The 12,355-nt window shown below is 36.2% G+C and overlaps 1 protein-coding gene across 4 annotated transcripts in view; it reads left to right on the forward strand.

The window, feature by feature from the left end:
- RPS6KA3 (ribosomal protein S6 kinase A3) overlaps positions 1-12,355 on the forward strand; it is a 76,453-nt gene that overhangs the window by 22,764 nt on the left and 41,334 nt on the right. For all 4 annotated transcript variants that reach the window (XM_071812418.1, XM_071812419.1, XM_065858498.2 and 1 more), the window contains exon 3: positions 10,899-11,015. In XM_071812418.1, the coding sequence (XP_071668519.1) occupies positions 10,899-11,015 (117 nt within the window). The remainder of the gene's footprint in view (positions 1-10,898; positions 11,016-12,355) is intronic.

Here is a 12,355-nt window from a genome sequence, read left to right on the forward strand (position 1 = left end):
TTGAGTACTCAAGGTGTAGTAATAGTTACTGAATGCCTGTGTGATCTATAATAACTGTATATATGCAGTGCATAGAATTTGAAAGCTCCCTCCCTGTGAATGTAACATAAAGAAACAGCCAGAGTAGTACAAGAGACTACAAAAAAAGGTACATTTTTGCTTGCAGGCTCCTGATAAAGCCAGGGTCTTTATTTCGTCTCTGCATTTGGGCAAGAGGATCTTTGCTTACGCTGAGTAGACATGTAATCCAGGTTGTAAAGGCAAAGTTAGAAACCGATACTGTAAATGTCCAGGATGTGAGATATAGAGGTAGAAGCAACATGTTCTGTCACTTAAAGAAATTATTTGCTTTGTCTTCTGAAGAGGAATGCAAATCTAAAAAAATTGCAGTAATCCAGATATTTGTTAGAACCCAGTCAAGGGAGGTAGCTTGGAGGGCTTGTTTGTTTCAGTATCTTGTGCAGGAAGAAGTGCAGTATTTTCCTGTATGTTTCCTTTGGTATAGATTCACTAAATGGAGTCACCTGGATCTGTTCATAGCTAAGTACTTGTATATGCCTTTGACTAAATATTACTACTTGTCTGTCTTTATTGCTTGAGGAGAAACAGTCTTGCTCCATGTTCAAATGGAGCATGCACTGTGCAATTCAGTGTTTTTAATAAATATAAAGAAGCTGAAGATACTCTGAATATTCAGAACAGTAACTTCTTTACTAAATCTGGAGAGAGGTCAAATTAAAAACTTCATCTCTAGTTGTTCAAAGTCATTAGATTGAATTCTAATTCTTAGAAATATTTGAAGGTTTTTTAAACATTGAAAGAAAGCTTAGGTATTGTAGTACTTTAAGAAATGTTTCCCTCTCTACAGAGCAGTATTATATTGGTGCATAAGTTAGACATTTGAACTGAGCAATCCAGTTCAAATAATTTCTGCAATATGTCTTGACCTAACCTCTATAACATGTGTAGCATTTTCTATGTGCAGGATTTCAAAGGGCTATATGCGGGGTCTGTTTGGTCCTCTAACAACTCTAGTAAATAAAAATAGTCTTTAAGCATAAGCATACCTCTTTCTCTGCATGTAACTCTAAAAAGTAATCTTAAATATTTTGTGAAAATAAGTTTGAAGTCATAAAAATAAAATAATCACATGTAGGATTTAAAATAGTTGATATTCTGCTTAACTAGTGAAATGTGGCATAGTAGCATGATTTCTGGAATAGATGTTGATCTCTTTTTGTTCTTTTCTGGTAACCAGGAATAAATTAACATCAGCAACAGCATGTTGCTATCAGGCAATCTGCTTAAATTTCCTGTGCTGATCTCTACAGCATCAACAACATGAGTGCCACTGCTGCCCAGTTTTTCTTTACCGTGGGGCAAGGGAAGGGAATCAGTCTCTTTTTTTTTTTTTTTTTTTTTTTTTTTTTTCCCCTCCCTCCCTTCTCTCTCCCCACCCCCCAACTGTGTCTGACTTGCCTGACAGGAAATTTTCTAATTGCCGGAACAGCTGGTCACAGCAAAAACGCCAGGGTTGGTCTTCCCTGCTGGACTTATGATCGCTCAGTCAGAAAATCTAAACATCATGGTTTCTTAGTCATGTTTAAGTTTCTTTCTCTACGTGTTCGTTCAATTCGGGTGAGCGTAGTTTATTATTTAAAAGAATAAGGGGCGAAGGTGGAAATTTTATTTTAATTAAACTTCTAATTCAAAGCAATTTTAGTTTTTCACCGGTTTGGAATCAGTGCTGTTTGTATATGAAGCCTTTTCTATTTTCTTTAAAAAAAAAAAAAAAATCTGATGTGCTTGTATTTAGTAGAAGCTTCTAAGGTACCTGCTGATAATTTACCTTATTGGGAAAGGTTTACCTCTATGTAAATACTGTAAAACTAACTTTTTTTTCCTCCAAAACTGTATGAGCTTAGCTTTATGTTGTTTTCTTACTAAGAGTCTACTTTTATTAAAAATGTTGGTATTTTTAAAATTAATACGTAGTGGTTATTTTAATAGTTTCATATTTCATGTAGTAATTTAAACTGTAAAATATGCTTATGTGTAGAGTAACAGCTAAAATAACTCAAGCTTATTAATATCTTTAATTTACTTCTGAAAACAGTATTAAGAATAGTGACAATCTTGGATTACAATTAATGTTGTGGTTATTTCAGCTTTTAAATGGTAATTTAGAGTTATAGCAGACATTTAATTTGTATAATTTGTCTTGTTGTTGAGCATATATTTAAACATAAAAGGATTTTTTCAGTTGAGAAAAATCTCTAGTAGAGAACTGTATTATCCCGAGCACCGTTTCTGAACTATTTAATAATACATGTAGACATGCAATGTGACAGAGCTTTTTATTGTTGAAACTAAAATCACTTTTCATTTTTTCCCTCTGTAAGTCTGCAAACACTTTTCAGTGGTGGGAAGGGTGAACCAACTTCTTGTGTACTGTCTTAACATCTTAAGTGAAGCAGGTCTGTTAATTTGTAAATAAAAGGGATAGGAATTTAATACCCACTAGTCTATGTATTGGTTTATACTTTGCCATATGTTTTAGAAAATGAAATTGAATTTGCTTGCCATAATTGAAACACTAGAACAAGATATGCATGTAAAACAATAGCACATAGGCTGCTTTATATACAGTTTTTTAATGTAAACCTTTTAAAATAAATGTTTGTGAACTTATAGTCCTGAATTCTAGTTCTTTTCCAGAGGCAACATGAAAGGTTATTTCTTAGAAGTCTCTGAACGAAAAAAATGACATTATCTACTTACGGCAGCTTGATTATATGGTCTTTATCATTCTGTTGATTTTTAAAATGCTAGACAGTGCAAACAAAACAAAGTTTTCAGCCCATAAACATTTTAGGGTATGTTTAAGATATTATCTCAAGAAAACAGGGACCATAGCTTTCAGATGCTAGTGCTGAATGTGCTTATGGATTTTATTTAACTTTGAATTATTTCTTTTAATTGTGATGCTCTGAAATGTTACTGCTTACAAAGTAGGAATAAAATGTATATGAGAGTTACTGAGAAATGAAAGTTACACCCAATGAGTATTTTTTTCCAGTGCTGACATGCACAGTCTAGTTCATGAGATAATTTTGTGGTGTTTGATCGAAAGAGAATTGCATTACAAAACTGCTCTTGGTGACCAACACTGAGTTTTTAAAATGCTGCTAAACAATCTACTACTCACAGTTCCTTTGGGAAGGAAGGACTAAAGTCCTACTTCTGTCCTGGCCTTTGTATTTTCATTCTGAGAAGGGAAAGCATCTTCAGAATTTCCCTCCTAGCCTGGTCAGTCATGTTTATCCAAAGGGCCTCATCCATCCTTTTAATAGTTGCTCTGGGACAGGACTCGCTCTTCAAACTCCCATCTGCTTCACCTGTAACACCAAAAGAATGGGAGGTGTTCGGTCTCAGCAACGAGGTCTGCAGTTATCATTATGTGAGCGAGGTGGCCACCTGGAACAAATGCAGAAGTAGACCTCCTTCTAGATCTCAACATTGTTGCGGTAGAAAGCCAGGAATGGAAAAGAGTAGAAGGTATAGAGAGTAAGGAATAAGTACAGTGATTTTTCTTTATTATCTCTATGCATTGTTTTTCTCTTAGACACTTAACAGTTTAATAATTTAAAAAAAAAAAACACACACACAACAAAACAAAACCAAAAAAACTAAACTTTTGCAGAGTTTGCTTTTAGGAAATCTTATTTTCTGGCAGGTAACAATAAACACCATCTGCAACAAGAAATTTGATGTCAGTTGAATATGTTTTTCCATCTTTTAAAAAGAAGCAAAAACATAAAATGTGAAAACCTCTATTACTGACTTTAAATGTCCATATTAGTTAGAACTTCTACTTTTCTTCGGTATTAGTGTAAAACAGACAACATACGCAGAATATCCTCAGGTCAGCTTGACTTTATGCATAGCAATGCTTTGCTTTTTGTTGTATTAGAATAATTACTACTTCAAAAGCAACCTGTTTAATCAGCTTTTTAGAACAATTGTTTGTGTACAAGCATTTAAGTAATCATTAGTTCTGTTAAGTGACTCAAATTTAATATTAGTCACAAATATGAGGAATGTTTTTATTCCATGATTTAGGTCGGTAACACTGCTTACTGAATTAACAAGAGATTGTGAAATGCTTGTTGGACGTTGAATTACTTTTTTTCAAAGACAATTCTGAATATAAAGTTAGGAGCATAATGAGCATAGAATGCGTACAGAATGTGTTTGAGATTTTAAAAAATACCTGGAGTGGTGCAATTCTCACACTTTGAACTCGTGTTTTTAACTTAATAAAGATTTCTACAAGCCCTAATACAAAAAGTGAAAGTGATTGGTTATATTTGTTGGTTATATTTTCATTCAAAAAACATAGCTTATTTGGGTTTTATTTCTTCAGGTAATACTGAAAATTCATCCTACTTTCATAACAAGTTGGGAAAGTAAAAATGCATCAGGAGACTTCCTGACTCAAGGGAGGGGAGGAAAAGGAAATTATGTATATGAGCTGGGAACTGTGCCAACCCTGACTCATCCTTTTAAAATCACTTGATATCCAATAAGCTTACTGTCCTTACAGGACATAACTGCTTTATGTAGCTTTAACACCATAGTCAATATTTCAGAAGTGGTTTCTATTTGATTACAGGGATCAACATTATTCTGCCTGTGGCAGATGGAAAAATATTTTGCCACATACTGCAATGTCTAACTGAGCTCTGATAAGTACAATGAAGGCTGACAAAGTAGTAAAAGGAAACCTGCAACTGTGGTTGGAACAGTGTTAAGTAACTTGCTGGGGAATCCGTTTTTCTGTTTTCAGCCTTATCTTCACTTGTACTGAAAGTACATGTGCCTCAAGAACATGCATTTGTCTAGAGGAAGCAAAACATTCCTGAAAGAGATTGAGAAGGGTGAAAACAAAGCTGCTGCTTCCAAATCTGTGTAGCTACATACCTAATACTAACAAAAACAACTAAAAAAGCAGTATTTTCATTGCTGTTCCACTTTCAAGTCAAAAATAGTATAAACTGATATAGCTGCGTGTTTGTCACATAACTTAAAATTCATTAATTGCAGTTGAAAGTATTACAGGGAAGTACACTGTGAGCTGACCTTTACACTGATACAAATTACTATGACCTGTCTTTAAAGAAGAGGATTGCACTTCCACGCTGTTGAAATATTTGTATCTTTATTTCAGAAATTAAATTCTAAAATTTATTTTATGGCTGTCCTCTTGAAAGATGGGCAATATTTGAGGAAGCTATTCACCAGTGCTGGCAATATAGATCCGACTTAGTTGTTGTGATTAAAAGCAGCAGAAAGTTGTATGTTTGATTGGTTTGTTTGTTTTAGTTTTTTTGTTGCTTTTTTTGGTTTTGTGGGGGTTTTTTTCCCCCCTCCTATTCTGGTTTCTGGCTCTACAAGAACCACCGATACCACTGCGCACCCAGCTGAACGCAGCCCTCCGGTTGGTGCCTTGGCAACGGCCGTCTCTGCAGGTCGAGGCAGGAAGATTGTGGCCAAGAGTAGTAGGGGCCATTGCTCTATCCGTGGCATAAAATCAATCCATCGTTACTGCGTCTAGCCCGGATGCAAGGACTTCCAAAATAACACACACAAAAAAATCAAGTATTAAAAATAAAAAAAACTATTCAAGGAAGACCTTAGAAGACAAGGAGCTGGAAGGTCTCTTTACAGAAAACAAACAAACAAACCTGTCACTTAGCTTAAGGGGCAAATTAAGTCATAACTAACTCTCTAACTATACATAGATAATTCAGAGCTTTTTGCTTGTGGATTATTTTGTCAGTGTCACAGCATACATATAGTGTTTTTGGGGTTTTTTTAATTATTTTTATCTTTAGTTGGTGGTTTCAGTGTCCTTTTTATATAAAATCTGTCGACTAAGAATACTTATATTTTTTGAGGTGCTATAATATTTAAATTCTAATGACTGTTTATTGTATTTTCTAAACTTACCAGATTTAGGTTGTGTCATAAGAATATATCTCATATGGCACTCGTAGTAATTGTTATAAGTGCATGTCTGACAGACCCCTTGTAAGGTGTCTGCAGACAGTTTAAGCTCAGACTCCAGAATTCTCTCACAGACCCCCTTTACTTGTTTTTCCTTTCATACCACTGTCACGTTATTTTCAGAAAATTGATCTGTAAAAAGATTGGAATTATTAGGAGTAATAAGAAAAGTGGAACTTACAAGCCTATGAGGAATGATAATGAGGATGATACTGGCAGCCCTCCTAGCAGTTCAGAGCCCAGTTTACTAGCCCTGGACCAGCTTTTCAGTTGTCCCTAGTACATAATCCTCAGAAAAAGGTCTGCAGATAAACTCGACTATATAAAGCAAACGGTGTGTTATGACATACAGATCTGCGTGGGCCATTTCTTTACACACAAAACTGTTTTCAGATCTCCTGGTGAAAATTCAGAGATCCAAAGGATAAATTGCAGATATGTATAAATAAACACACATTTTTCTCTTGCTTTTCTGGGCTCTTTCATTACTACTGAGAAAGAATTACTAGTAAGGCTCTTCTACTTCCTTTAGGGCCTGAAGTCCTGCTTGCTTTTAGTACATTATCTAGCAGGTGTTCCTGTAATAAGAAACAAATAGAAGTGTTTGATTTTACAACAAAGTTAATTTAATCTCAGAAAGTGAACATATAATAAATTAGCATAAATTCACCCTTTTTTGGGTAGTTTTTCTCTAATAGATTTTATTTGTCTGTAGAATATAGTCCATCCGGCATTCTTTCCTAAGTGAGTATGCATTCCTGTGCATAGACATATTGTGAGGTACGTTACTAAGAGCTTACTTATATTGAGATACTTACTGACTAGAATAGTTTGGACTTGTGAACTATATCAGTACAGGAAGTGGTGTTTTAAATTCATACTAAAGCTTGTAACTTGCCTTCCAGGCTAGTGTTGACTTAATGCTATTATACTGTTAAGGAAATGTTAAGGAAACTCAGAGTAGTATTACCTTCTGTTTATTTCCTTGTATTCTATATTTAGTTTTGTGATAAAGGAAACCAGTAGCAACCACTTTAAGTTGACTAACACAGTTTTTTGAGGTTTGTTTTTGGTTTTTTGCTGTTCAGTGTGGCTTTCTGCAAGAGTTTTACTTTCTAATGTGATGGCCTTAAGTGAGAGCTGCATAACTAGAAAAAGAAATCTGTGTCTTGGGACTTCTGTTTAGACGTTGCCACAGTATAAGGCTTGAGAAAAGAGAGCTTTCCAAGGTTATAAATAACAGAAATAAAATACAGGCAGTAGGGTGTAGTTATGACTGGAAAGAAGATCTCACCATTGCAACAGCCGGATCACTGGTGAGTGAGTGTCAGTAGTGGTGTGAAAGTTGTCAGGGAGTGGAAGAAAGAGGAGGAGGACCAGAGTCTTTCAGCATCGTCTCATTTCATTTTAATTCGTCACATGGGACAAATGTTTTCTCTGAATATCAGGGAATGATCAGAGGCAGAGCTTGAGACAAGTTCTGTACCACACTGCATGGCTGGTTTGTCTTCCAGTTTCCTGTAAGACAGCATCTATTGACTGATGCGATTAGTGTAATTAGCTGAGAAAGACCTCTCTCTTCTTACAGTGTGAAAGGCTTGTATTTTAATTCAGCTAGATAGTGGGTAAAGTGAGGATTGATTACTTCTGCATGTAAGTTTCGTTTCCTTGCTTTTGCATTTTTAACTATATTTGCAAAATACCATTTAGGTAAAAATAACAAATGTTTGGCAATTATGTCAAGAAAGGAAACTGCAAATTTGTGGGTACCTATTAATCATAAATGTTGCTCCCAAGCCCTTGTTATGGAAAGAGCTACTAAAGTAGGATATTATCAAAGTTTCATTTTGTTTAAAATAGAGGTGTATTGGGTCTGCCTTATAAGGACTGGAGAGCGTTGGAACCCTGAGAAAGTGTGAAGGCTGGGAACATTCTCTTAGTATCAGGAATGTGAAGTAGTGGTTTGGGGTTTGTTTTTTGTTTTTGTTTTTCCAGAGGGTGCCCAAAATAACCACCAGAAAGTTCGTTGCATAATAATTGCATTCCATTTTTTGTTTGTGTATAGAGAACAACTTAATATCTTTTCTTCTTCGTTTCTTGTTTTCGTTACATTTTGCGATGCTTTTAAAGCAATGTGTCCACCTGATTGCTTTGTGTCCCTGACTCTAAGTAGATAACAGAAAGATTTGAGGAAGTTGTTGCACACATTTTTTATTTTCCCAAGATTGCCAGGGAGCTAATAGATAAAAACAGTTAAACAGAAATGATTCAAAGGATCTGAAGTAATGTGTACTTGCCAATCTGTTCTACTGTTCTATTCCACCCTGCGATTCTCTAAGATTGCAGTGGGTGGTTTAAGTAGTATGTAGTCCAACTGTTCACGTACTAATTTAAAAGATGAAAATACAGATGTCCACCAGCAAATAATTCCTTTGACAAGTGGAAGGAATCAGTATTTCTTTGAAACTCTATAAAGATTCAGCCTTGAGTAAATGATGGCAGCATTTTCTCCTCAAAGGAAAAAGGAGTTTAAGTTTATTAGGAGTAGTACACAGCATGCATACATGCACATGCATACAAAATTTTGGCTGTCCTACACTGGAAACTGCCACCTAACCTTATCAGTCATCTTAGTTTTAGAACACCGAAGACAAATCCAAGTCCCTTACATTAAAATATCCTTTTTCACTTTCTGATTTTGAAAGCTGCCAGAATGTGCTGTGCATTACTTCAAGGTGCACACTGGATTTTTTTTATATATGAACACATTCTCTCACACATAGGTGCTCAGGATTTGTTATGTGCAGTTTGTTTCCAGCTTTGGTTGGAATCTTCTGAAGGAGAAATGCTGATCTAGGAGAAGCATATGTTTGAGCATGCTGATGTGTATGGGGAGTTTCTGTGCACATATACACAATACTGAAATGACCAGATACAAAAGGATATTTTCAGCAGTAATTCATGCACACAGATATTGCTGGATACTCAAAAAAATGCATTAATTGGTGCTTCAGAAGCACAGCTTCAGAATACTACCTCTACTCTCCCATCACTAGAACTAACTTCTGCACCTGTTGATGTATAGAAATAAAGAGAAAGTCTGGAACAAGGAAGACATACCTTTGGTGGAAAAGGGTCAAATTAGAGAATACTTAAGCAAACTGCATATACATAAATCCACAGGTCCCGATAGAGTACACAAACAAGTGCTGAGAGACCTGGCAGATGTCATTGTGAAGCCACTCTTTATTATCTTCTGATGATCATGGTGACTGGGAGAGAGGTGCCTGAGGACTGAAGGAAAGCAAATGTCACACCTTTCTTCAAAAAGGTCAAAAAGGAGGACCTAGGGAACTACAGGGTGGTCAGCTACACCATCTCTGGAAAGGTAATGGAAACAAGTAATCCTGTAAACCATTTCCATGTACAAAAAGGACAAAAAAAATTCTTGGGATTAGTCAGCCTGAATTCACAACAGTAAAATCAAGTTTGACCCACCTAAGGGAGGATGCATACAACATGGAGCCACTCATTTCTCAGCAATGCCCAATGACAGGACCAGAGGCAATGGACACAAACTGAAACACGGGAAGTGCCCTCTGACCATCAGAAAACACCTTTTCACTGTGAGGATGACCAAGGCCTGGCACAGGTTGCCCAGGGAGGCTGTGGAGTCTCCATCCTTGGAGATAGTCAGAAGCTGCCTGCACATGGTCATGGGTGTAGGTGACCCTGCCTGAGCAGGGGGTTGAACCAGATGATCTCTAGAGATCAACCAGTCTGTGTTTCTGTGAAGCAGATCCGAGACTTCCTCATTAAATAGAGGAGGAGAATTCTCAGATTTATTTAATTCGGTATAGCACATAGAAAGAATAGGAAGAGAGTGCACAAGAAGTTGAAATTGCAGTTAGTATGTTTATGTAAGTTAGCTTATAGTCAGTGCTGTTTTCGTTGGATTACATATAATGCCTAGATAGTTCTTCAGATGACATTGATAAGAATGCAGTTTTTTTACTTGCTCTTGAACAGCTGCTGATAAGTTTTAAAGTTCTTTCCATGTGTGACAAAGGGCGTTGCTTTTCAGGAGATTTTTAAATTCTGTGCAGAAAATACTGAATTAAGTGCAGAGCACAAAAAGACTGGATCTGCTGCCCTTTAGAGCTTTCTGGTGACTTCAGTTTCTGACAGAAGGGGGAATACTGAAGACTGACCAGTTTTATAGAACGGACTATCCTTGATAAGAGAGGCAATGAGATTCCTTTCCTCACCAGAATTTTCTCAGTGGCAGGTGGAGGGTGTGCTACTTTGTGGGCACATGTCTCGAGTCTTACACTGTCTCATAAAGGTGAGCATTAGCATCACTGCAGCATAGTGGTCCTCATTCAAGTCTTAAAATGGAGAGCCTTCCTCAGAGCTCTGGTCTGTTTGATGCACTCTAGGTGTGCTTTAAGAGGACTAAATTCTTACGAAGATTGGTTTCCATTAATGGGTTGTGAATCGGGAGTGGAGATTATGAACCAAACAATATGGGCCTAAGCACAAAAGCTTGGGAATCGTTGTCGTGTTATTGCCAGCTCTGTTATTGTCTGGATTCTGATGCATCCCTGAAAGTTTAAGCCATACAGTTACTGAACTAATACTACCTTTTGTAACAGTTTTTTCCTGTTTAAATTATGCAAACAGTGTTGCTCAGTGGTTTTTACCTACACTTGGGAGTGTGTAGTTGGTAGGATTCAGTGGCTCTGGTATTTTTCAACATATTGTGAATTCATAAACATTTTCAGAAGATGCACCTCTAACAGAAACTTATTCCCCTTTTCTCCTGTCAGGAAGAAGGAAATATCAAAGAAATTGCAATAACTCACCACGTAAAGGAAGGACATGAGAAAGCAGACCCTTCACAGTTTGAACTTCTGAAAGTACTAGGACAAGGGTCCTTTGGGAAGGTTAGTAAATGAACTCTTGAACCGATTATTTGGGAATGTAGCACTGAATAACAGTTGGAGTGAAATATTTAGAACAGCCACAGGCTTGCATTAAAACAATGTTGCAAGTGAAAACTACTCTCTAAATTAGTGTTAACTAGCCCCTGTGATTGTGGCAGATCTTTTTGAAGCACTAAGTCATCTTCTAGTTTGTATGATATGTAGATCTCCAAGGTCCACAGAAAAATTGGCTTGATAGGAAGTAATTGGGTATTCACTGTTAAAATGGAATGTCATTTTTCTATAACTGCTCTTCTATGTTTGAGAGGGCAAGGGTTGAAGGATTTTTTTTTTTTTAATAAGTATTCCTAGTTGCTAACTTGCTAACACTAGGTTATCACCAGTACAGAAGTTATAGTCCGAATTTATTTTTGTAGCAGATTGTAATTGTAAAGAACAAATTTTAGGCAATAATGGCTGCTGGAATAAACATGATGTACCATAGTTGTGTTCATGCTAGGCATTATCTGTCATAATTTGGTTAAGGCATAACGTACCTTCATGTTTATCTGAAGATCTATTTTTGGCATTTAATGAGTACTACCCACACTGAGACCTCACTGAGGTGTACCTGATTCATACTTTCAGTTGTCCAAATCTAAATTGGAAGGAAGGCATTAACTTCATGTGTCAAGACACATAATTGAGACAAAATGGCATATGCCATGTAAGACAACAGAGTATTTACGTCCATTTTCAGCCTTAATTGCAGTTCCGAATGTGATGTTAAGCTCTCGCATATAATGCCAAATCCATCTTGGATATGGTGGGGAAATAAAAATAATCGGTCCAATTCTCTCTTGGTGGTAGGAAGTTGCTGTTAGATACGTTATTGGAGTAGCAGTCCAGTTAACCTTGGAAGTCTAGATGTTTAGAAACTATAAAATTTTGTACTCAAAATAGGAAGAATTCAGAGAAATGGGATTCCAAATGTGGTTTCTTATGTTGTTTGATTTCATCTGGAATCATAACAAACTTTTTATTTGTAAATCTTCAAATCAGGAGAAGTAAAACATTCAGGGGCAAGGAAAAGTAAGATAAATTATAATTTATTATTTAATTCATTGCTATAACTTTGAGGGAGGGTGCAAGTTTTGAAAAAGCAACAATATTTAACCGCCTAGCTGACTCAAAGTCTTGCAAAGATGATATGTGCAAAACTCAACCAAAGTGTGCCATAAAAAACATTTGGTTTGGTGACACAAGAGGTTGGTTCTTATAATTTTATAGGTTACTTTAAAAAAATATTTTGTTATGCATTGGTTTATATAGTTTTCTGGATCAATTTTTGTACACACTTT

Source organism: Patagioenas fasciata, chromosome 1 (genome assembly GCF_037038585.1).
Source record: "Patagioenas fasciata isolate bPatFas1 chromosome 1, bPatFas1.hap1, whole genome shotgun sequence".
In the NCBI taxonomy this organism is placed as follows: Eukaryota; Metazoa; Chordata; class Aves; order Columbiformes; family Columbidae; genus Patagioenas; species Patagioenas fasciata.